The 24,871-nt window shown below is 37.6% G+C and overlaps 1 protein-coding gene across 3 annotated transcripts; it reads right to left on the bottom strand.

Annotated features, from left to right (window-relative positions):
- Positions 1-124: 124 nt before the first annotated feature.
- On the bottom strand, positions 125-23,821 carry LOC122046272 (protein SPIRRIG-like). Of its 3 annotated transcripts, none has more exons than XM_042606881.1 (19): positions 23,180-23,821; positions 21,571-21,640; positions 21,401-21,486; positions 16,583-16,715; positions 16,432-16,488; positions 15,491-15,667; positions 14,637-14,858; positions 14,491-14,556; positions 13,094-13,208; positions 11,796-12,952; positions 10,952-11,639; positions 10,764-10,866; positions 9,582-10,681; positions 7,863-9,507; positions 4,739-7,738; positions 3,471-3,779; positions 3,070-3,376; positions 2,801-2,947; positions 125-1,826 (listed from the first exon to the last, which is right to left on the bottom strand). In XM_042606881.1, the coding sequence occupies exons 1-19, from the start codon at positions 23,383-23,385 to the stop codon at positions 654-656; spliced, it is 10,761 nt and encodes a 3,586-aa protein (XP_042462815.1). In that variant the 5' UTR covers positions 23,386-23,821; the 3' UTR covers positions 125-653. The 3 variants fall into 3 exon arrangements, with proteins under 3 accessions (XP_042462815.1, XP_042462816.1, XP_042462817.1); XM_042606882.1 differs by having other exon boundaries at positions 14,667-14,858; XM_042606883.1 differs by lacking the exons at positions 16,583-16,715; positions 21,571-21,640; positions 23,180-23,821.
- Positions 23,822-24,871: the final 1,050 nt, after the last annotated feature.

The raw sequence follows: 24,871 nt of genomic DNA, 5'->3' as shown, positions 1-24,871 counted from the left end.
GTTGAGCTGCATCTATCGCTCCATTTCTATTTTTTTTTACAATAATTATTTTAAAATACCACACAGAAGAAATGGGTAGAAAATTACGGCTACATCAAACAATCATCCACAGCAAACATCGAGGTGGATAATGGGTGGAAAATTACACCCTCTGGAATAATAAACAACAAAAACAATGTCATTAATTAACGTATATGAAGCCCCTTCCTCACTTACAAACACCCCCAAAAACCTATTACACACCCCCACTCCCCCCTCCAAAAGTATTCTATGCATATTGCATGTCCTATACAACGTAATGTGGAATGACCTGTTATCGCCTATTTACACCACAACAGGTATAAAAAACAGCATACAGTGCATGGGGATCAGAATGCAGCATCCCTGCTTGCAATGCCACCAAAAAAAACGAAAGAAAATGTTGGCTAAGCCACTGCTATTTGTAAGCTCGGTTGCCTTATTGCCAGTTATCGTCATAGCCCATAAACTCCGTTCAAAATATTGGCATGCTGTTCTGTGATGGTCCAAAAGGCTCAATGTAGGCAAACAGACAGTTGCCCTACCGAAACAGTGGTCAGCCAGTGATCAAAATTAGGTCACAGATTCATGGACCCGAGCTTTCTTAAAGCCTTAGCAGATTGACTCAACTATAATCATCCTAGGCCTCCGGAAGCTTTCAAACTATCGTCTGGAACGGTCCACGATAGCAAGTGTCCACTTGAATCCCCGCTCAGCATTTGTTTTAGATCACTCGTAACATGAAGTGCTGTCACCGGATGCTTATGGGACTTGAGCACTTTGTGCAAAATCAAATTGTATTCAGGTAGCTTCCCACATAAAGCCAATCCTCCTGCGGCAGTGGTGGTTTTTGGTGGCCTACTCCTGGTGTTCGCTTCGTCTGTCGAGTAATGCAGCATGTTCCAAACCTTCACCGCTCCGCTCTGGTGGCCAGTCGCAAACCAATTTGTATCTTGCCAATCAGAATGTGTAACACTTGTAACTGACAAAATAAGATCGGAAGGGAGCTGCGAGGTGTTGACGACTGCGAGGCAATCTCCATTCACACTCCAAATTGCAAGTAGAATGCCAGCAGCAGTCAGCACAACTCCGGTGAGCTCATTCACATGGACAGCTGATATCGGTGCAGGGAACAGTGGAAGCTGCTTCACAAAAGCTAGGTTAGTCAGATCCCACAAAATTACACTACAATCGTCAGAACCAGTCACGATAAGAGAGTAGGACTGGCTGACATAGATGCATGTTATCTTTCCAGTATGAGCGCAAAGGGCCCTCCCATTACTCAATCGGTTATCCTTGTCGAATCTCCAAACTGCAACAACACCATCATCTGCTCCAGTCACTAGAAACTGACCGTCATGACTGACACCAGCACATTGAATCTGGCTTCCGCAATGAAGATTTTCATGAGTGGAGAGAAGTTTATCCTGATCGTAGCTAAGTATCCTCAAGCTTCTATCGGGAAAGCCCCATGATATATATTTGTTATAAGTTACTGGTCTAATTACGCTATTTGCCTTAGCAACAAGAACCTTTTCATTGAATGTCACAATCTGAGATATAAAAGAAGAAGATCGTCGAATTTTCTGGGGAACAAGATTGGAACTGTACCGAAGAGGATGAGGGGGAATTTTCCTGTCAGTTCGCCTCTTAGGATGAGGCTTCTGGAATAACTGTTTAGGTGTCTGACCAAAATGATTTATCTGGGCTAAGATTGAGGCCTTCATAGTAGGATCCGTAATTGAATCTATATCCACATTTCCTTCGTACGTGTAGTGATAGAAAACATTAGTAGCTTCTTCGGCAGCCTGTAAGAGTTTGACATCACTAAGCACCATAAGAACTCATCAAATAAGAAAGTTTAGACAAAATAAATAGTTCTTTTCTATAGTATCTTAGTTGCATTAATGAATATTAAGAGGACATTTCCATGTTGTAAATAAAAGAAAGAAAAACCTATCACAAATTTATCCATATTCTTTCACGGAGACGACAAATATCTCTGATAATTATCCATCTATACATTGAGGTCAATGATGTTAATGGAAGAAACGCCAGTTGTTTTGAATAAATTCTAATGAATAAGACCTTGCGACACATGGTAATCTAAAGCCTAGTTAATAACTAGCAAATTCTGAAGAAACTGAAACCACCATGATTTATATACGACAGAAATATCAATGAGAATTGGTCTTTATCCAAAGTTATTATAGTCTCTCAAAGTTAAATCATATCAAATCAAATTAGAAAGCATGAGAGATGCCAGCAATATGTATGACAAATAAAAAAGGTCCAACAATCAGATAACATGTATCTTTTGTCTTCAAAAGTAAATTCAGGTTATAAGTGCTTTTGTCAACACAATACTTGTGGATCAAAGAATCTAAAATGGGATGAATCTCATTAGACATGCAATTAAAAAGTTCAGTGAATATCAAATTAATGAAAAAAAAATCCCAGAAAATAGAGCATTAGATGACAGAATAGGTGAGAATGAGACAACAGTCATTAAACTCAGCTATAAAGCCTATTTTGGATTGAGTAAAAAAATTTCTTTATAGTCAGAATGGCTAGGAGGGCAAAGCGAGTTCTTCCAGATGATGTTATTGTATGTCCTCTAACCAGTTGCAATGAGCAAATGGAGATCTTGTTCAGCCATTAAGTCTATCCAGTGGTTTTTTGCATCATGCTATATAAATATGTTAGCATCAAGGCTTAGAACAGATGATGGTGACAGCATTGACAATAAAACAGGACCTATGATTTCAGAACAGATACCCACCTTCCCTCTCTGCTTATATCCAAATATAAGGTCTATCCAGTGGTGCAGATTTTCAGAAACATAATCTGATTCCAAAGCTTCTCGGTGCCTCCTTATGAATTCTCTAGGGCTACCTTTGGCCCAAGGGGGTAGAACAACATTGCACACCTAACAAGAGCCTCATGTCAGCTTTCACAAAGCGCGGGTGCAAGAATGAAAATGACAGTATGTGCAGATAGATGTACTGCAATGGAAAAGATAACTGGATGGTACTTGACCAATCATAATACCTTTTCACCTGACTGTTTCTCTCCTAAGTCCAGGTTGAAATGGTTCTCAAGAAACTCAGGCATATAAAAGAATTCTGGAATTAGTTCCTTCACATCTGATGTGTTGCTTTTCCCAGCTGCACTAGACCATGTATCCCTCACACTATTGAACAAACGGTCTGCATGATCAAACTGTCCTCCTTGTAGCTTCTGATTTTCTGCGCTGAATGGTGGCAGCCTAACAAGATAGAAAAGTACAATTCCGGCACTGGAATAATGGGAACCATAGTGAAATTTGGGAACATCAGGATCATCCCAGGTTTCATAACTGAAACATACAGAAGAAAAATAAGACAGAAAATGAGAATATTCAGATATTTCTAGAGAGGGAAACCAAATTTATGAAAGTAAAGCAGGCTAACCGTTTCTTGAACTCTTCCTCTCCTTCTGCTGTTTGGCATCCCATTGGTTTATCAAGTTTTCGGAATGTCTGAGGATTCTTCAAATCCAGATTTTCACTTACATAATCTGCAAGAATCCATGGAAATACTGGATATTGAGTAAGGTCACTGTACCCACGTCCTGCAAGAGTGTTAAGGTGCATGAGGTACTGAAAATTGCTGATTTCTCCAGTTTGCCATCGTTTTGAGAAGGACTTTGCCATGATCCTAAAAAGGCGACTTCCCTCATTGCCTTCTTTTTTTGATGACCCAGATATTGTTGAGTCCAACCTGTTAGCATTTTAATGTATGAGCATTTTACTCCTTTCGATGCCAAGGAACTATAAATTGAGATACAGAAGACAACCTTATGACAGGTTGAAGAGAAAAATTCACCATTATTTTCAACTCCATTTGAATTATGCTCAAATGGAAGCATGAGAAAAATGACACAACCACATTAGGAAGAAAAGAACAACGGCAATTAATGAAAATTTAGACCACTAGAAAAGACTTTAGGTGTTGAAGTAATGGCAGATAAGAACAGAGAAATAAAACATAACATCTTCACAACCACAAAAGAAATTAACAAGTTGAATATCCATTTAGAATGAACAAAATTGCAGGAAATTTTCCCACAAACACCTTGCTGCCCAGAAAAAGGAAAGAGAAAATTTCTCTTTTTTTCATACATCAAGAATTGTGCTGTACCTTGTTATAACATCTATGTCAATTCCTAGAAGAACCAACCTTAATGTTCCGCTCAGACAATCAAAAGTAAATTCTAACATGAAATCTGCGAATCACCTCTTCCAAAAAGTTCTAGATCTGATGTTAACAATGTGAAAGAAAAGAACAAACAGATATTCACAAGGACATCAAAAGCACCTATAAGAATAAAGGAGAAAGATATTATAGCATAACTCAGAAAATCACATAGAATGGGAAAGCTCATAATTTTTTTTTAACCAAAAATATTAACCTGTCCAAAACAAAAGATGCAGATAACCCTTTTTTTCCTATAATTTTGAAACCAATTCTGGATAAAAGATGGAAGCTACTATCTTGCAACATGAGCTAACATATTTTCACCATAATATTAGAATGCTACTCTTAGTCAATAATTACAGTCTAAAGTAAGATCTATAGTAACAAGAATACTAGTAAAAAGGATATAGCAAAATTTTAATAAATAATGCATATGCTACCAAACACTTGTAAGATAGTAGACCAAATGGAAAGAAGCATACATGCTATTCCGTGGAAGGTTCATTGCGACCAAGTTTTTGAAGACTTCCTCTCTCTCCTTCTTATGGAAAACCAGAAGATCGTTACAGCCATCCATGCTAAATACCTCAATAGCAACAGGACGAAGCTGGTAATCTCGTTTCAGAAGTTCACAAATGCTATCAAGCTTCCACATGTGCCATGGGTGTGACAAGTTTCTAGTACTACAAACCTTTTCCTTTCCCCAAGCACCTCCATTGTATGCCCACGCTCTTCCACCAGCCATTGTCTTTGCTGGCATGTCCCATGTTGAAGGAGATTTTTCTTGGAACTCACTGATAATTGAAGTGTCCTTCTTCACACCCAATGCTTGATCAATCACTGAAAGATCGTCCTCACTTGCTTTTTCACAAATGCATCCAGAATCATCGATATAGAAGTTCTCAATGATGTATAAGCAAAAGTCTCCTATAAGAAATATACCATCATGCTTGTCAAGTCCAACAACCCGTTCACAGTTATAACTGAATCGTAGCTTTTCTGAAGGTTCAAGGAAAGGCCTGACGAGATATTCACCATTGTCAAGCTGTTCCTTCTCTTGTTTATCCTCTGAAATTCTCACCTCATCAACCTTAAATGAAAATATTTGCCTGGGGGATCCTAGTTCAGATCTTTTGCCATATGTCATAGGCACAGAGAACGAACTCGACTTGCCACCAACTTCTGTGGCAGATTGAACACTTGGTTGGTGCATATTGGAGAAGTCATCATTCCACCCAATCTGCACAGATGTCAAGCTTTCAATTTTGGAACCATCATTTTCTACTAAAATGTCTTCATGGTCAGCACCATCATAGTTTTTCCCCTGATTTCCATTTGATAATAAATTAAAGTATGAGTCTGACTCAGATCCAGATGTATCAGCAGCAATTTCATGCTTTTCATTTCCAGGATCTGTCTTTTCTAGCTCAAAACTCCAGGCAAGGATGTTTTGAATTGTATCAATTTTTAGTCTAGAACGTTCAAGTTTCTTTCGCATCCTATATGGACCTTCAATAGGACATAGCTGCCATTCAGGCTGCGCAGACGCATGCCTTACAGGAAAAATCCCTCTTTCATGAACAAGTTGCTGAAGATGGGTTTGCCACTCACTTTCAGCATGTAGAACCCAACCATATTTATCCTGGCGAATAGCTCTTAGTTCTGTAGACATTAAATCTCGACCAGATTCAAGAACATTCCTTCGCTCATATATTTGTTCCCAATGTTTTATATTTATCTTTGATGAGTCCCGTGCTTTTCTACTCATATCCCTCTTTCGGCGTACTTCCATCCCTTTAATTCTCACTCCAGGAAACTTTGCTGACCCAGCAACATATTGCATCCACATGATAGATGAACACTGCTCCAAGACTTTATTGACGGCTCTATGAGAATTCTGAAACCAGTCAAAAAATGTAGAGGAGTTTCCTGTCAATAATTTGTCAAAACCATCATGCAAAACATCCAAAGTAGGCCCTTGGTTTGGCTTTGACACAAGAAATTCTTCAACTGCAGGACGACGATGCAATAGTAAGTATTTGATAATGTCAACTGCCTGGTTTCTAACTGTTGATCTTTTGTCATTAAGAAGCGCAATCAAATTTACACACAGGCAAGAAATTAGATCAGTATCAAGATTGCTTGGGCAGAGTATCAGCCGCTTGTTAGCACTTAACAGCTGCAAAATTGTGCATATGTCAACAGTAGACTCATCTTGTATTCCGTCGAAGGATAACCCCTTGGACCCCTCAGAATGACAATTCAAAACTGAAAATAGATTACCTTCACCAATGGAATTTAAAAATGTAGGCAAAAAGCAATACATTATTATACGATTTGTGTTTTTAAGAATGGCATGAACATATGCCTCAAGTTGCTTAGTTCCCCTAGCAATAGATAAAATTCCTTTTCCAGGGGCAGCCTCTTCCACACGTCCATCTTTATTAGCAAGTTGTAGCATCGACAATAGAAATTCCAAAATTCTAAACACGCTAATTGGCTCTGGAAAAGATCCCATATACACCTGATCTACAATCATCCAGCAAAGAGAATCAAGGTTTACTGTCCAACGATTCTTATCAAGCTTCTGTTCATCTTCATCATCACGCAAGAGACGCCTTTCAAGGAAATTCATCAATCTACTTAAACACAATCCTTGGAAAACTAAAGTAGACTTGATGTCCACATAAAGTGGAACAGACTCTAAAATATTTTCCACAAGTTGGGTTGCTTTCAGTTGTTCTGAGACAATATCAGCAAGAATCTCCGCAATGAAATCTAAGACAGCAGTGGCCCCTGCAGAACAAGGACCACCACCATAACCCGAATCATCGATTTCAAGTAATAGCTTTGAATTTATAGGAAAGAACATGCTTGTAGCAGATGATTCATGTAAATCAGGAGATGACTCATCGTTTAATGAAAAAGATGATCTCATGGATGGAGTAGCAGTTAATTTCACTTTTGAATCACTGGTACTTGTGCTGCCAAGCCAGGATGTCAAAGCAAGAACAGGAGATGCAGTGGATGTTGCTCCAGATTTTGTGTTTGAATTGTCTGAAAGAGCTGGAGAACTAGGCATATTGATGGAGGAGGTACTAAGTGAATCAGTTTCTTGATTGGGAACTTCACTCCCATTGGAATCAAGAAGCTTTAGCTCAGTAGCAGTATAAGCAACAGGCATCTGACTAAAAATCTGTGCATCAGGACTTTGAACAGCTTGGCCACCTTCTTCACTAAAAGATTTTTTAAGATCAACATCAGCAAAAGGATGATTAGGAGACCCACCTATATACCCTGAGCTAGTACTTTTGTGCTCTTGAAGATAGCTTCCAGCACTCATGGAAGTTTTCACAGATTGAGCATTCTCCAGAGGCAAGCTCAAGAATGAGTTCTCCGAGCCCTCATCATCATCAACATCATTCTTCACCTCTGCTGCCACAGCTGCAAGATCCTTGGCCATTTTTAATGCACAATCAGCCCTGTATAAGAATATAGCAAGGATAATCCAAGAAAAATGATAGATGAATAAGTCTTAATCATTTGAAATGGAATTAAAACCAAAAATGAAATGTACTTCAAGAATTAGAACATCATGCAACAGACCTTACACAAGAAAAGTATAGGTCAACACAGCTTTCGAGAAACTCCGCACGCCGGCACACAGAAGAGAATGGTGGACATGTCTTTGCCAAATCAACCATAAAACGCAAAATTGAAGTAGCAGCAATAGGTGCCCCAGCTTCCCCACCCATCAACCGTGCTGCATAAGTTTTGTGCAATAGAGCTTCACCTTGTAGGTCACCTGATGTGTCTGTTGTTGCATCTACAAGCTCTGCAACTAAGCTACGACTAAGAAGTGATAGTTTACCCTCTTGATGTGCAAGCATTGACTGCATACTCAATTGATCAAATGTAGCTTTTGCCATAGAAACCACTGTTTCTAAGAGCTCCACAAATTTCAACTCGCCAAAGTTTCCATCATTTGGCAAAAGTGCAAAGAAGTCAAGCATACGGACTTCAGGCACTCTTGGATAGACATCCTTACCAAATATTAAACAGAAGAGGATATAGTATATTTCAGGGGAGTCATGAAAGCTTGGAAGAACCCGTGACAATCCTTGGTAACCTCCACTTATTCGAAATTTGAGAGCAAATGTAGGAGAAGAGAGACAAACTCCAAGAAGGGTCATGATCCATCTCATGCTAGTTGGATGTACAGCTTCATCAAGAAAAAATGCAATCAACTTAGATGAGACAATCTTGTGCCAATGTTCAAGCAACTCTTCAGAACCAATATTAACTTGTAAATCAATAAGCATCTCCAGTAACATATTTCTCACAATAACATGCTTTCCCATAGGTTCCCGAATAATATGACTCCTTGGAGTCAGTTCAGGTGGATCAAAGGTCATAATAACAAATCTGATGACTAGTTCTAACTCAGATGCTAAAAATCCATCCTCCAAAATAACACCAAGCAATACTACCAGCTTTTCTAAAACAATCACCTCCACATCTCCTCGTTGCAGGGTAACTAACAAATGCCGAACCAGGTTAATCCGGCGTAAGATTGTCAAGTTATGGTTTCTATACCAGTGCATTGATACCATGCGTTCTAGAAATCCAAGAAGTGCAATTTGAATTGGAACAGGAGCTTCCACCCACAATGTCCAGTCTAAAAGTACATGCTCAACCATGTCAGCATTTGAAAGAACAATACAGTTTGAGTTTGCCTCAGACAACTCAGTATTTTCAAGTTCAGAAAAAAGACTAAATGAATCTTTTTGTACAGAGATATCATCCATTTCTCCATGTGATCCAACTGAAGAAAAATCATCAGAAAATTTAGGCAAAGAAAGATCATCAATACTAGTTTCTGGTAAGGTTCCAGCATGGTAAATAGTCCTGCTTGCTCGAAGCTTTTGTGGTTCGGCAAAGGAGGCTTCACATGCAGCAATATGGAAGAATATGTCAAGAGAATGCATATCAAACAATAACATTTTGTGTTGCAGAAAAAGTGCCAGCAAATGATATCCTCTTAAAGCTTGCATATCCTTGACATTCTGCGGACTTTGATGCAGTGAACATGCAAGTAACTCTAACACCATGTGTAGCATATCCTTAGTTTCTGCAGCTTCAATAAGAGCGAGCACCACAGGGATTCCCCCAACAACACGTACACTATCTCCAATCACGAAATGGTTGCAGATATAGACATCTCCGGAAAGACGACCATAGCGTGGTATACCTGTCAAACAACTTTAATAAGAATATTAAGTGAGATTGCATTAAAAGAAAAAGTATCATTCATAGGTGACGTACCACCAATAGGGGAAGCAGCAGCAGATGTTGGGTCAACAAGATTGACCAAGGACAATGTTCCAGAAGCTCGATATGTTTCTGAGGATGTTCCATCAAAAGCAAAGATGAGCTTCTTTCCAGACAGCTGTAGAGAAAAATTTGTCAGTCTTTCCAAATCCCAAACAATCCCACTGCGATCAGAATTATATGTCCCCTGTTTTACAGAGTTATCAAGTCGCTGTGAATTGGAAGTAACAGGCAACTCAGACTCCAAAGAATATAAGATGGCCATGCTGCCCCCACCACAGGCCTGGTTTGGGGCAAATCTTAGTAGATCTGTATCCTGGAACAATCCCCTGTACCCTCGACCAAGAATATACATGAAAAAAATACTGCCTGAAGTAAGCACTTCCTCAAAAAGATAACAACAACGAAGCCTCCATGAAAAATCACTGATTTTTGCATGAGCTGCTGGTGTGCCAAGAGTAACTTGCAAAGATTTACCAACAGGAGAAAGTGAGTAGCCAAGCTTTCCTGTATGCATCAGCTTTCCGTTAATGTAGACATATGCCATGCTAGCTTGAAAGAGTCCAGCTAATGCATTAGGTTTGCTGTGAACAATTGCAAGGTGATACCACTTTCCTTCTTCCAGTTCTATGCCAGGAAAAGACAGAGAGCAAGAGCTGCTTGTAGCTAGAGTTAAAACACCATTATCATGAAGGTAGAGCTCTGCATATAATGTGCTCCCATCATTCACTGCTCCAACAGAAAATATGCGTAACACCTGTCCAGCAGAGGCATTTTTTTTGCTAGATCCAGTTTTGGATCCTTGCTCTGATTCTTTTGAGAGATTTTTAAACAATTTTCGGTACTGAAACCAACAGACAAAAGTATACCCCGCAGCCGGTGGCCATGTTCTTTCTCCTAAAGACACCTGGATGGATGCATGACCTACTTTGCTCATGTCCATCTCCACAAAAGGTGCTAAAGAAACACCCTCAGACCTACTGTCTTCCATTTGAAGTAATTTCTCCATCATATCAACAAGAAGATTAGCAGAACTTTTCGTCTTTAATAGAAGAATATATCTCACAAGAATTCGAAGTTCAGAAGAAGACAGTCTATTGTGAAAACATAATATATTAATAGAGTAAGCTAGTCAAGAATGAGTAAAAAGACAAGTAAACTCTTCAGTGCACAAACCTAAATGCTCCCAGGACTTCCACGATCCGCAAAGCATGGGTAAGCAAAGGAGAAGAGCCCTCAAGGAATGGGCAAATTGTTTCCAGCAAGATGGCAATGCATCCTAAATAATTCTCCACCAATGGTAATATTAATTCATGCATCATCGTAATAAAACAAGAGAAATATTAGAACACTTTTTTACTTACCAACTGAAGTCAAATTTTCCTGATTGAATGGACCAGCACGAGCAAGCTTATCGATAAACTTCAGAATATCCAACTGCACTTTTGGAGTAAAGAGTAACAAAGAGCGTACCAGAATAGCTACTGCACTAGCATTGTATATCCGCTCTCCCTCAATCCTAGATATACCAAGAGAGGTGGTCAGAAATGAATTTGTATCATCCTCTAATGCGTTGAAGGAAAAATAATTTTCCCCAAGCACAGAAGATGGTGGGAGAATAGTCTCAAGTGCAAGCTCAAACATCAACTGGATAACTTGATTCTCACATTCCACACAGAGTAAACCAGATTCACATAGTAGGTCATAAATGGTCTGGGACAACATAATGGCATGGAGTCTCAATCTATTTACAGGGTTATTTGATACACCAGCAGTGATGGCTCGCATCAAAAAACTAAAAACACTCAGAGAAGATTGAACATCTTGAAGTTCACTACTCTGAAAGCCATGTAATGTGGTCAATAATAATGAAAATCCAGTGGCATCTCCAAATACTCGCTGTGCTGCATTATTTGCCCCAAGGATACGCCAAAGTGCACCTAATATGTCACATTTTGCGTCATTTTGAAGTTTGTATTGAGATCCAGAACTGCTTGTTACCATATCACTCTTGAGAATCTCAATGAGTGCACCTAGCTCTTCTGGATGATCCTAGTAAGATAAATAAAATTCAACTAATGAGATGAAAGAATCAATTTGGTTAATATTCCAAATCTCTATAAAGATAAAAAAATTGAGGAATAGCATTAACTAAGTCCCAAGTGGAGACATTCATCCTTCTAAGGAGAACCAGATACTAAAATATACCTGAAGAGCATCTTCAATGATCAAACAAGATAAAAGACGAAGAACACCAGCTCGATGATGATCAGATATCAGGAATGGTAGAATGATGTTGACCCCATCGGAAGCTCGGAAGGCTTGTTGGTTGGATTCAGCTCTCCTCAACAAAGAAAAAAGGCAATCCCATGCTACAGATATTGAACCTTCATCTTCAAATACAGAATATTTTCCTGATGCAGAACCTACTGGTTTTGGTGAAGTAAAAATAATATCATTGTTGTCAATGTGTCTCTTGAAGCTTGCAGTATTTGACTTGGTCTTTAAGCCACTAGAAATACTGTTTTGCTGCTCTCGACCAGAAAAATACCTATTTTGCTTTAGATCATCTAGAAGAACCTCCAAAACACCGACTTCCCTGAGAACCTTCTTATACTTCTGATCAAATGACAGGAGTTTAACAAAGAAGGCTAGTATAATATGTTTCAAACTAAATGAAATTGGCTGCTGCAATAAGCAGCAAAGTGAAAGCAATTCTTGTTCAGGAGTGCAGTTTACAACAGTAACCGCATATTCCAATATTTTAAGAACAATCTCCTGTAATGATGCAGGGAAACTTGCCATATTAAGAATGAAGAGAGGCAATGTCCGCAGTTGTTGACAGAGCATATAATTGTCAAGATGACATGAGAATATTTTAAACAATCTATTTAACACCTCTGCCTGCAGTTCAACATTGTCTGCCTTCAGAAAAATATCTTGAAGCATCTGAATTGCTTCAAGATCTTTAACCTTAGCATTACCTTTTTCCTCATCATTTTGCTTATCAAAAGATGTATAGCTTCTATTGCTTGCACTCCTACTCTGAGAATGTTTTGAAGATTTTGCGCAAGTAGGTTCTGTTTGACCTGTTTGTGCTAAATTTACAAGAACATCAAGAAGCCTTGTCAATGCTGGAGAAAGTTGGGATGGTAAAGTATCACTTTGGCTTTCCAGAAGTGATGAACTATTAGCTGCATCAGAACCATCCAATTGAGAGGAGGATGCTTGATGTAGAAAGTTTGAATTGACTGGACGAATAACCTGATCCTTCCTCAAGCTAGAAAGAGTCAAAGCAAACTGAACAAGAAATTGATAACCATGTGCGTTGTGAATGTCTTCCCTGAGCCTAACGGAGCCAGCTTCTGCAGATACAGATAAAGGCAAAAGGCAAATTAACTGTCTAAAAATTACTAAGCACCCATTACAGTCAGAAAAACAACAAGTAAACGGCTGAATCTGAGAAAACACATCAGGAAAATAAAATGGTTTGGAATTAAAATTACCAGGTCTATATGATAATTCAACAGATTCAAGTAGCAAATCTACTATCCCCATGGTGTAAGCAGCATCACCATTTTCAGCATTGAAATCTTTTACAGCCATGAGAAGGACTTTTATCTAAACACAATCACATAAAGCACCTGATAAGATCAGACATCAAATCCAACCAAAAATTTTCTCAAGAGTGCTAAAATGAATAATGAAACTTAAAGAAGGTAATCTCTAGGAAAGTAGATGCAAGAAGTGATTGCTTTCCCTTCTTCTCAAGTAGATACAACATTAGCTATGACAACCAATTCCACGTCATGCCCACCACACTCTCCTATGGTGCAAAAATCTAAAAGTCACTACTATACCAACTCATTAATCACTACTCAATTTTAATCCAATAACAAGTGGTCCCAAGTCCCAACTATTTGCGGTTGTTTTCACTAAAATGCAAACACCATAAATTGTGGGTTCCTAATTTGACTCTCATCCACTTATTTCTTGAAACTAAACAACATATTCCAACCAGCCAAAGATTTATGAGTTAGTAGTTCATTACAGCATTGTGTTAAATGAAGCCACAATTAGCTGTCATTCAACATTTCCAAAAGTCCCTCATTTATAATTGTTAGAACCATATGACTCACTATTCCAATTTGTACAATTTGAAGCGAGTCTGATGTAAAGGAATCACACCTATTCAATTTGATTCAATATGATTTGATTTGAACATAATTTATATGATTCTAGAAAAAGAAAGAAAGTCATTATAAACCAAATCTGGCATGTTAAAATTAAATCTAAACCAACACAACAAAGATTAAATCCAACCCACCAAAAAGTGCACCCAACCCAATATATGAAGGAAGAATTTTCTGTTACTCAATAGAAGTGGGCAGGTTAGAGAAGGAGAAATCTGGTGTAGAAGATGAAATATTGCCTTATATAGATTCGGAATTGGAGGTAATGATGAGAGTGAAGCTGACAATCCATGGGCCTAAGAAGAACTGTTCTTGTTTCAAGGCTTGAAATAGACGAGGGTGGAGTCAATGGTCGTTTAGAAGAAGGTCAACAATGAGAGTGGAATCAGTGTTAACTGAAAAGGTGCCTTACCACTTGATGATCCTCTCTCTTTTCAACTCTTTATGTAATGTGATCATTATGTTTCTTTCATTCAGCTGTATCAACGCCATCAAAATTTAAATTTGATAACAGAGGAAATAAGGCTGACTGTTGTATTGCTGGAAACAATGATAGTGAAATAATTGTCCTATTGTCCCACTGCATTTGAATAAGTAACCATGAATCAAACATAAAATTTCATTTGTACTTGATATATGAGAATATGCCTTTAGCCAGTCTGAGATAATGCAATCCCTTGCATCAAGAATTCAAAAAGAAACTACATTACCAAGTGATGCTTGCGTATATATTTTGCAGTGCTTCCATTGTCATTGGCAAGAAGAAGACCAAGTATCTGTACAAGAGCGAAACAACATGAAAGATTAACATAAAGATAGATATGCAAATTGCAGAGCTTAGTTAAATATGTTAGACCTTAAACAATGCATGTGCAAAGAACAAAACCTGCATTGCATGTCGATGAAGTTGAATTGTATGCAGAGGAACAAGTCCTTCCTTGAATTGGGCAAATACATTCAAAGAACCATTTGCAACCATATGCAAGAGAAGCTGAAGCGAATCATCTTCAATCAAACTCAGTGCTGCTGAAGGATGGCTTGCTAATGCCTTCATAATGTGTACAATACTTCCCTCTATCTGAATGGGGATAAATTAATCACAAGCCAATTAGATTACACTAAAAAATAGGTAATGAGCATGCACACTGAACTAAACTGTCATCATAATTTGACTCTCTAGAAAATAATGTTTCATAAAAATTTGCCCATAGTCTAGCTCCAACAGTTGCAAGAATATAAACTGAAAAATTATATGACAATTTCAATCCAACAATTGCAAGAATAAGCTGAATAAGTATAAGAGAGTTTCAATCCAACAATTGCAGGAATTAACTGAATAATTGAAGATAAGTTCAGTATTCCAGGGTTGCAACTTACTATTTGACAAATATTTTACTGAAAAATGAAAAGTAAGATGAGTTACTAAAATATTCTTACATAGCCAGAAAGTACAGTTTGAGCATGATCTAAAGAAGACTAAAAGAAATTGCACGTATGATATGTTGCACAAACCAGGATCGTTTATCGAAAGATTTGTCAAAAGGTAGGAGAAATTATCAGAAAACTATAAAGAGAAAACTGACAAAAAAATGGAGCAGATCCCCTACACTAGATAGCTCTGTATATCTCAGCAAGAATCTATTTCCACGAAAAGGTCATACAACACAATAAATTAGGAACATGTTAGCATATTGACAAGATTGAGATTACCTCAAGTTGTCGAATTTGAAAAGCATCTCTATCATCTGCATTTTTTTCACTTTTCTTCGGGTCTTCCAAGCTATCAGTATTTTCTCCTTTCGATGTTTTAGGATTGAGAAGTGCATTGAGAATGTGAATAAGACAACATAAAATGCCAGAGTCCAACAGCGATTGCTTGTCAAGTGCCTATCAATAAAAAAAGTTTTGTATCTTATGAGTAAATACAGATAAAGAGGTGTTATGTGCATACCTAGTGATAGTATATTAAGAATAAATTCTGACAATTCAATCTAGCTCCAACAGTTTCAGGGTACTGATATATTTTATGAAGCCAAAAAAAAAGGATAAAGTGCATAGTTCTGAACAAGGAAAATGATTTTTAAAATTTCTTATAAAAATTAAAGTATTAAACAGCTATATAAAATTACATAACAATAGAAATCATTTTCATTACTCCCGTACATATCAAATTACAAAGGAATAGGCGATATGCTTGAATATCCACATCATAAAATATTAAAATATCAGACAATCATCATTTAATCAACTTAAGGTATCTTGAAAATGTTTAGTATTTATTGGAGGTGTTAGGCCAATTGAATTTCTAGAGTCTTCTGTCTGTAATTTTGTCTAAATTCTGTTGTATTCGTTTGTTTTATGAGCTGATCCCTAATAATAGGGACTCAGTTGCCTTTTATTCGTCTAGTTATATCCGTTTACTTTATACAATTTTTCTCTAGGTTAGTTTTGGTTGGCAATGTATTCCTACCAATATGATCAAAATTGATTATTTTTTTTAGTGTTTGGAACGTCCAATAACAATTCCCATTTGACAGACAATTATTAAATGTTCTGACAAGGTAACAACAGAAGAGATCATTAAACAATAAAAGTAGAAACAAAGTCAAAAGTTACAAAGCAATTTACTAATTGCAAGAACATAGACATACCGCTGTCACAAGAACTTCTACAGCATATAACAAATTAGAACCACGAGTAAGCCCATCCTGGTAGAAAAAGCAAATTTACTTTAAGCACAGAAACCTTTTAGGTATTAGAAAATGAAATCACAATAAATAGGAAAAAGATGCAGCAACAAACCTTAACTTCAGAAAAAAAACTTATTATGTTTGTGTCAAACAAAGAATTTCCTTCGCTATAGATTCTTAGCTTCTCAACATCCGTTACAAAGGCCCTCCCAACAACAAAAGAAAATATGTGTACTTCTACAAACCTGTAACGGAAATGAGAGATTATTTCAAAGGACCTACTCTGGTTTGTGTTGCAATGCTTTATTCACCAAGAAGTTATCAAAATATAACTTCAACCACACATTAGGAAGGATATGAGACTATTCTGTCAAAACTCATTGTACATATCAACTTCTAGGCACACCACTAAATTAAATGAACTAGTACATAATCACAATTTGATACAAGTCAGGAAATGAAAATTCACTAAAACAATTGACAATATGTCCCTAAATTCAACAAATTCTTAAATTGATGCTATCTTTTTGTGGCATCTTAAAATGCTATAAGAAAATAGGATCTAAGAATATTGAGAGAAAAGTTTCTTCTGCAAACAAACTTATTAGCCATAGTCCCAACTATTTTGAGGTCGGGTGCATGTCTCTTATCCTACCATTGAACCCAATACTAAAATTCTAAAAATATTCAAAGTTTTAAGTTACTTTTTATCATGTTAAATACTTTTTTTGGGTCTCCCAATAAAAATCTAAAAGTATTATTTCATGTTAGAGTTTCGGATTTCTTTAAAACATTATTGTTTAGGTATTGAATTGTACTGACAAAAGGGGAGCCTTGGCGCAAAGTAAAGTTGTTGCCGTGTGACCTAGAGGTCACAAGTTCGAGTCTCGGAAACAACCTCTTGCAAAGTAGGGTAACGCAGTGTACAATAGATCCTTCCCCGGGACCCCCATTAGAGGGAGCTCCGTACACCGGGCTGCCCTTATTAAATTTTATTAACAATTGGTACACATCAAAATGTGCCAAAAAAATACAAAATGGATTTTACTCTTTTACTATCCTTTCATTTAGTTTGCTTACTTTCAATATATACCATAACAATTAAGAGTAAATTAAATTGAAATTGAGAGAAAACAAGTTAAAAAGTAATTAAATATTTTGATCTACCTTACTAATAATAGTATCTCAATTAATATCTTATTAGAGAATATCAACTAATATGAAAATGAATGTTATGGATAAGAGTCAAAAATTGATCTACAAATATTTCAACTAAAACTCTAGTTAACTTACATTTAACGATAAAATACAGGAAAAACAAATTAATTGTATGATGCAGAACGACAGAGCAAACTAGTAGAGTCTATAATTTATGACTCGGGATGAACCACGGGACAAAGCTTGTTTTGGCTCTAAATATTTTTTTTAATCTTTTGTTTGTTATAATTTTTATTATTTTTCGAGTCTAGGGTTTAGGGGTATTTTTGGGTTAGGGTTTAAGTCTATTTAAACATATGCTTGGGTTAAAGTAAGGCAATTTTGGTTTAATTCTATTTTGAGTCATCATCTCCTTGTTCCAAGGTATTTCCCTTATTTCCTGGTATTCTCTTTTGAATCAACAGGTTGTAGAAGATCGTTTTCCGGCATTCGAGGGTGAATCAAAGGAGGTGATAGTTTCCGTTGCGTCACTTTATAACAAAATAAGCACTATATTGACCTACAAAATAAACACCATGAAAAAAAAAGTATCCCTTCATCCCTATTAATATCAAAGTAAAATTATAAAACTTGTTAATATTCTAAATTATAAACATTAAGGTACAACTTATTAATATAAACGTTATTAATATTTGAAAACCCAACTTATGTGAATTTGTGATCCACACCTCCTTTCTGCTCTATACGAGGATATACATGCTATGAGGTTGCTCTCATAACACAAGCTCTAACACTATTCTCCTTGGAAACAAACAACCTCCCTTCTCATTTGTAATTATGGTGAATTATGACACCGCTTATCATTCCTCAACTTTTCCTTCTCTTTGCGCTTCTCTTTTGTGACATGAATTTGCACCCCTCCCCTTTCCTGATTGAGACGGACTATAATGTTGATTGTCTCCCACTTTTGCAGCTTCTCCACCTAGTTGGGTCTTTTTAAGATTTGTTCTCCACTTATCCTTGCAATCTTGTACCTAATTTACTCTTCTTAAATTCTCCATGTTTTGGAAGATTTTCTATCTAGGTTGGTATTAGTCGATGCATGAAGAGTCTCGTTTGATACCATGAGGTACACATTCCCACGTCAAGGCAGTAACAATTTGAATTGCCCAACACGACAACAAGATTCACCCATTCTAACTAAAACAACATGAGATTTCATTTCTTGCTCCCTATACACCCAATGGCTTCAAAAATTCAAATTGTTGTGCTATAGAATATATTGGTAGTCTTTGAACATGTGCATATCATCTTTATCATATTCTCCATAATTTCATCTTTTGTTCTAGTTGCACCTAATTGTTCTAATAGTAGTAAATTTATTTTCTCTATCAATAACCTCAAGCATCCATCTTAGGATTCTCATCTTTGTTACTTGGATGTACTTTTTCCTATTAGATAAACTAATTAAATTGAAGTTGCTGAAATCTGCTGTTGTGTTGGATGTTGAGGTAGAGGGGTGATCTGGTCTCCTCGGCGAGGTTTATCCTACGCACAAGGAGCAAACATCAAAGAGCGCTAGAGTTCTATGGAAAAGCCCCTTTGATACTTAGTCAATAATAGTGTATTGAATAATAAAGAACATGGAAATAAGAGAGAGTCAATCTAGTCCTCTTTGGTAGACATACCTGATATTTATAGATGTGATAGGGAAAATAACCCTACAACCTCCTTAATTTCTACTGCCTCCCTCAATGTTAGCCATTGGTTACTGGCCATGAATTGCAAAGGCATGGATTGTGGAGGGCCCCATACGGATCATGGGGAGCTCAGGGAGGAGCTCAGAGTGCTCAGAGCAGTAGCTCAGATTGCTTGGGGAGCTCAGATATCTCAGAGGAGAGAGCTCAAGAAGCTCAAAGTGCTCAAAAGGGAGAGCTCAAGGAGCTTAGAGTGGAGCTAAGGGACCTTAGCCAAAGACGTCTACTTAGCTCCAGAAAGGTGCCAACCTAGTCCAGAAGGTCGATCCTTTAGCCTGAGGTCTTTAAACACATAAGTAATTTGCTAATTTGAAATGAGGTCAAGTAGATATGGCCTACTCATTAGAAATGAGAGGTCATACCAGAGGTATCATCAATGATTGATCATGTTATATTCTTATAAACAAAACTTTGAGTTTCTCAATTTCTATCAAAATTTTCAAATATCTTAAATAGAGATAGAGTGGGTAGTTGAGAACTTGAGACAGAGTAGAGCTTTTAGAGCTTTATGTAATTAAAATGAAAAAATTATAAGAGATACATCCTTCCATAGTTTATTGATCAAAGTGTACTGAGTTAGGAAATAATAGGTACAAATAGCTAATGTAGTAGTGAAGGGAATGTTACCAAAGGATAAGTATGATAACTAAAGAATTCAAATATATTACCATGCAAGAGCAATTAGGATTAGCAACGATAGCATTGAGAAATATAAGTCAAGATGATATAAAGTGTAAAGGATAGAAGACCGACAATAATTCTAGTTAAAGTAGCTGAAACTGAGTCAGGAGATCGAATATTATAAATGATGTAACATTGCATAGATTCATGTAGCTTACCTTATACAGTTGAGACAGCAAAACCTGATAATGACATAATCTTGTATAGATATTAATGGAGGGATAAATTCATGTGGTCAAACAATTAGGATTAATACAACTTGATATTAAAGATGATGAGGATGGTTAGTTGATCAGGCATATATCATGGTACAATGAGAAAGTGCACCACTGGTCTGTTTTCCAATGTACTTCAATTCCTATGAGTCAGACAAGAACCAAGTTTAATGTTCACAACCGCAGTGTGCATAATCAGTATAAGACATTTGATGAAAAGGGTTGCAATTATCTTGCAATGAGTTGTTCCAGCAAATATGTAATTTCATGAATAAGGGGATGCCTCAAGCTCAAACTTTCTTTTGGAAAGTATTTAACATCGCATGTGCAATAGTAGTGTATTACCAATTAGTAACTCTCTAAAGTCTAAATATTAGCAGCTATTATGACTATATTAAGGCATGGATTCAACTAATATCATGTACTTAAATCAATTATTTTGGATTTGTCTCACAATGACAGATTAAATTGGAAATATCTCAAAATTCCAAAAGGTTTTAGAATAGAGCAAACTGCAAACAAGAGGTGAAAAAGTATGAAAGTGGTGTAAAACAAGGAAGTTCATTTGGAAAAATGATGAAAAAGGAATTATGAGACGTATTGTTTGTGTTGCTGATTGGGATGAGTGTGGATGTGGAGTGGACTGGAATGAGATTCCTGGTTTTTAAATATATTCAAAAAAGAAGATTATAGAATCATTGGATATGATTTGGAAGCATATATCAACTGCTACTATTACAAGAGTGAAAAAGGTGTTAACCAAGAAGAAATTTTTTCAGAAAAAATGATAGCGCACGTGATTCCTTGAATTGCCTATTCGCGGATGACTTGAGGGTTTTACACTCCTCAGGTATCGATGAAACACACTAACATAGTCCAAAGCCTAAGTGAATAAGGAAGATACTTGTGAAGTATAACAAAAATAACTTAGAAATCAATTTTTTTTGCCAAAATACATGGAACACATAGTAGCTTTACCAAAGTTAAATCCAAACAAGTTTCAAGCAGGTGAATAACATAAATAATTAAGAAAAATATATGGAAGCTACTTAAAATAAAACTGTGATAGAGAAATGTGAAACTTTTATGTTATACAGCTGCATATTTGAAATCTCTTACTTGGTAATTAACTGGGCTACATCAGTCTGCTGCTTAACCAATCTACAGAATGCATCTACAGCCATATCCAGTGCTGTTTCTTTCTCCTGCATGAGCGAACTCTCAACATAAGAGAATATACCTTCGAAAATCTTTGAGACTGCAGGAAGCATGAAAGTCCTTTTACCAACCTTTTCAGAGCTGGAACTGCGGAATTCTTCCCAGAACTTCTTGAATTCCAATTCAAGTTCAATCTTTCCCCTGTAGTTATAGAAGAACAAGGGTGCAAATGTAAGCAATCTACATAAACACATTTTGACTGTTTAAAGTAACACCAACTGCAACCTTATGAAAGTAGAATTTCAAGGGTCAACCAAATGACATATATAAGTTGTTTTCACAAAAGGAAATGAAGAACCCACAAAAACAAACAACGAGGTAAAAAAGAAAACTATCACCTTTGAAAATTTTATACATGTGTGTGCATATGTTTAACCTAAAATGGTTAATGAATGTGTTTAATAAGTAAAATTATCCAGTTCTGATTATCTCGGAACATAAGATAAGATTTATAATTTGATACATCGTTTTCTTTATGAAATACTAAAAGCATCCCTGAGCTTGAAAGGGAACTATGCTACCAAATAGCATAAGATGAAGAACTTTCATGGAGGCATTTGAAGTGCAAAAAATAAAAAATAAAAAATAAAAAAAATCTGTATCAATCCTGAATCAGCATCCTTAGCTTGAAGGAAAATTATACTACCACATAGCATAAAATGAAGTATCATGGAGGCATTTGAAGTTCAAAAGTAGAAGTATTCAGCATCAATCCAGAACACAGATTCAGATTCTACTGAGATCATAGTTTCACAGACAAAGAATATCTGTTAATAATTCAACATTGCTAGATTAACTTTATTTCGGTTAAGAGTGCAATGGAAGCAAGGGGATGATGAAAATCTTCCAGGAGTTTTGGTTATGCATATAATTTCCTCCATTCAAAAATTTGGGTTTTAAAATTAGAACAGAACCATAGTATGGGAGGACCGGAGGAGTCTGGAAATCAAGGTTTTTATTTCATTGCTTCTCCACCAACTCTTGCCTTTTCTCATGTAAAACAGACATAATGTCAATTTCATTTCAAAATATGAGAAGAGGGAAATCATGGATCTTCTTGGTTCTAATTGTTTATTCTCTGGGTTTGTTTTTGGCATTATAGCTACCATAAAAAAATTAAAAACAAAAAAAGCAGCTCCAGATGTTAGCAGGAGGATGGATAAGCTTCTAAATTTTTCCAATCAGTCAATCTGAACTTGCTATATGCCAACACATTGTTTTTGTGGCAAAAGTGAATTTGACAAAACAAATATAGTTAAGTGGTTGTAGATAATAATTTATGCAATATCACAATTTTCATTTTCAGATTGCATCACTAATGAAAGCAATAAGCATGCTCAATAAACCAGCTATTTGTTACTAAAATTATAGAGTTAGGTTGTCTCTGCATCTCTGTGCATTACTACAAAGAGGCAATGCTTCTCTCAGGACTCTGTCTGTGAAAACGTTCCATTCAACCCTTTAATCAGCTATTATTTCCCCAAAAGTTGTGCAATCATACATGGCAAATCCTAATGTCGCGAATCCTAATGCCAGACATTCGAGCTATTACTGAGAAACAAAAGTAGCATATTTGACAGCAAAGGTTTTTTCAACAAAAATGCCCCATTCGATAGCATTACATAAAAATTACAAAAAAGGAGACAACTTGTTAATCGGAGACGAAAGTTGGTCTCATACCTTGCAGGGGACGATACGGGCGATCCATACACAGACGCTGGGGCCGATTCAGTTGTGCCAGCGCCACCATATTCAACAGAAGGGGAGAAAGAAGGGGATGGATAGGTGAACTCCGACGGCGGCTGCGACCCAGAAAGCCCGACCTTCTCCCTGAGATCTTTAAGCAAAGACGACCATTTCATTGTTTTTCTTGACGACTGGAACATGGGCGGTCCTCATCCGACGCACGGACCACCCGCGCTCCCTCCGCCAAACCTGATCCTAGATCCAATCCCACCTAGATCCCAACGTACCCTTCCGGCCACGCCTTCAACGGATCCAACCGCAGCGAGGGCAAGAAGAACAGACGGAACACAACGACCAAGTCGTCAGATGGTCCGGAAGGATCTATCCACCTCCTCCTTCCAGGAATCGATCGGAATCAGGTCAGCAACTCTCAATCTTGAGGCGGGCACCGATTGGCTTGGCCGACTTCTTTGGGTGGAATGAAGCCATTTGGACGCAGGGATTCAGGAACACCATGTCCAAAATGGGAGAGCTTCCTCGTCCTCTCTCGCCAATCGCGATCGGTGGATCGACCGATTTCGTCTTCGTCGTCTCTCCCTCTCTCACTTCGCTCTCCCCCTATTCTGCCTCGTCTCTCTCCCCTCCCCTCCCCTCTCCAAATTTGAGGGCCGCTCCATAATCGCCGTACACCACGGCGCCACGTAGGAAAGCAAACGCCGCCATGTGGCAACGCGGAAACTCCAACTAGCCTCTCGCCACGACTCAAGTAACGACGATCCAACAACCCACTCCACCCGCTCCACGCTGACCACCGCACCTTAAGTCGGGACCTAAGTCGCCGCACGGGCAGGGGCGAGCGCAGGGGACGTGCAGGCCTCCCCCTCCTGCGTGGGCCCCGCCGCCCCACTTGCTGTTCTTACCGCCGCATGGCGCGTAAGCCTTCGCGATCCACGCTGACTGAAAACTCTCCCACGGCGCTTGGAGCGGATCCAGAATTCTTCCTCTGGAGTGGCGACCAGAGGTTAGAACTTAGGATCGATGAGGTTGCTATTGCCGCGGGCGAGAACAAGTCAAGTCTCGTTGCGTAGGGGCGCGATGAAATGGACCTATGGCGGAAATTTCTTGGTGTGGAATTAATGAAGCTGGTGGCAAATATTGTTCTTTAGCAAATTATTTGCAAACATTCAGCTCATCGTACGTCTTCATCTTCCAAGCGATTAAGCATGGAACAAACCCAAGAAGCTGACCTCCATGCGAGTAATGGAAGAGGTCAAAGAACAAGGCATGCATTTACACGACAAAACTCTTTTTATTTTCTTTTAATAATACAAATTGGAAGGAGATGATTGAAGTAGAGCGCAGATTAAGCACGCTTTTAAGGAAAAAGGGCGGTGGAATCATATCTTACCTGCTCCATTAGTTTGACTTGTTCGCACCGCCTCATGCCCTCCTGCACCGAGTCTAATTGAGTTGCTTGACAATCATCACCCCATCTTCTTCAATTGCGTAGATTCTGACTTTAAATATAATTTTTGTGGGGTTTGATTGCTGTTGTATTAGTGTACGGTGGAAGGATGCCTAATTTGAAGGAGTCATGCCGTAGCTTGTGGAAAAGAAACTGTTAATAATATTTGACATTATTAATAACTACAGTGTCTCTAGCTCGATGAATATGTAAACAATTTA

The sequence above is a fragment of the Zingiber officinale genome, chromosome 2B (assembly GCF_018446385.1).
Source record: "Zingiber officinale cultivar Zhangliang chromosome 2B, Zo_v1.1, whole genome shotgun sequence".
In the NCBI taxonomy this organism is placed as follows: Eukaryota; Viridiplantae; Streptophyta; class Magnoliopsida; order Zingiberales; family Zingiberaceae; genus Zingiber; species Zingiber officinale.
This window is presented reverse-complemented; position numbering and strand designations above follow the sequence as displayed.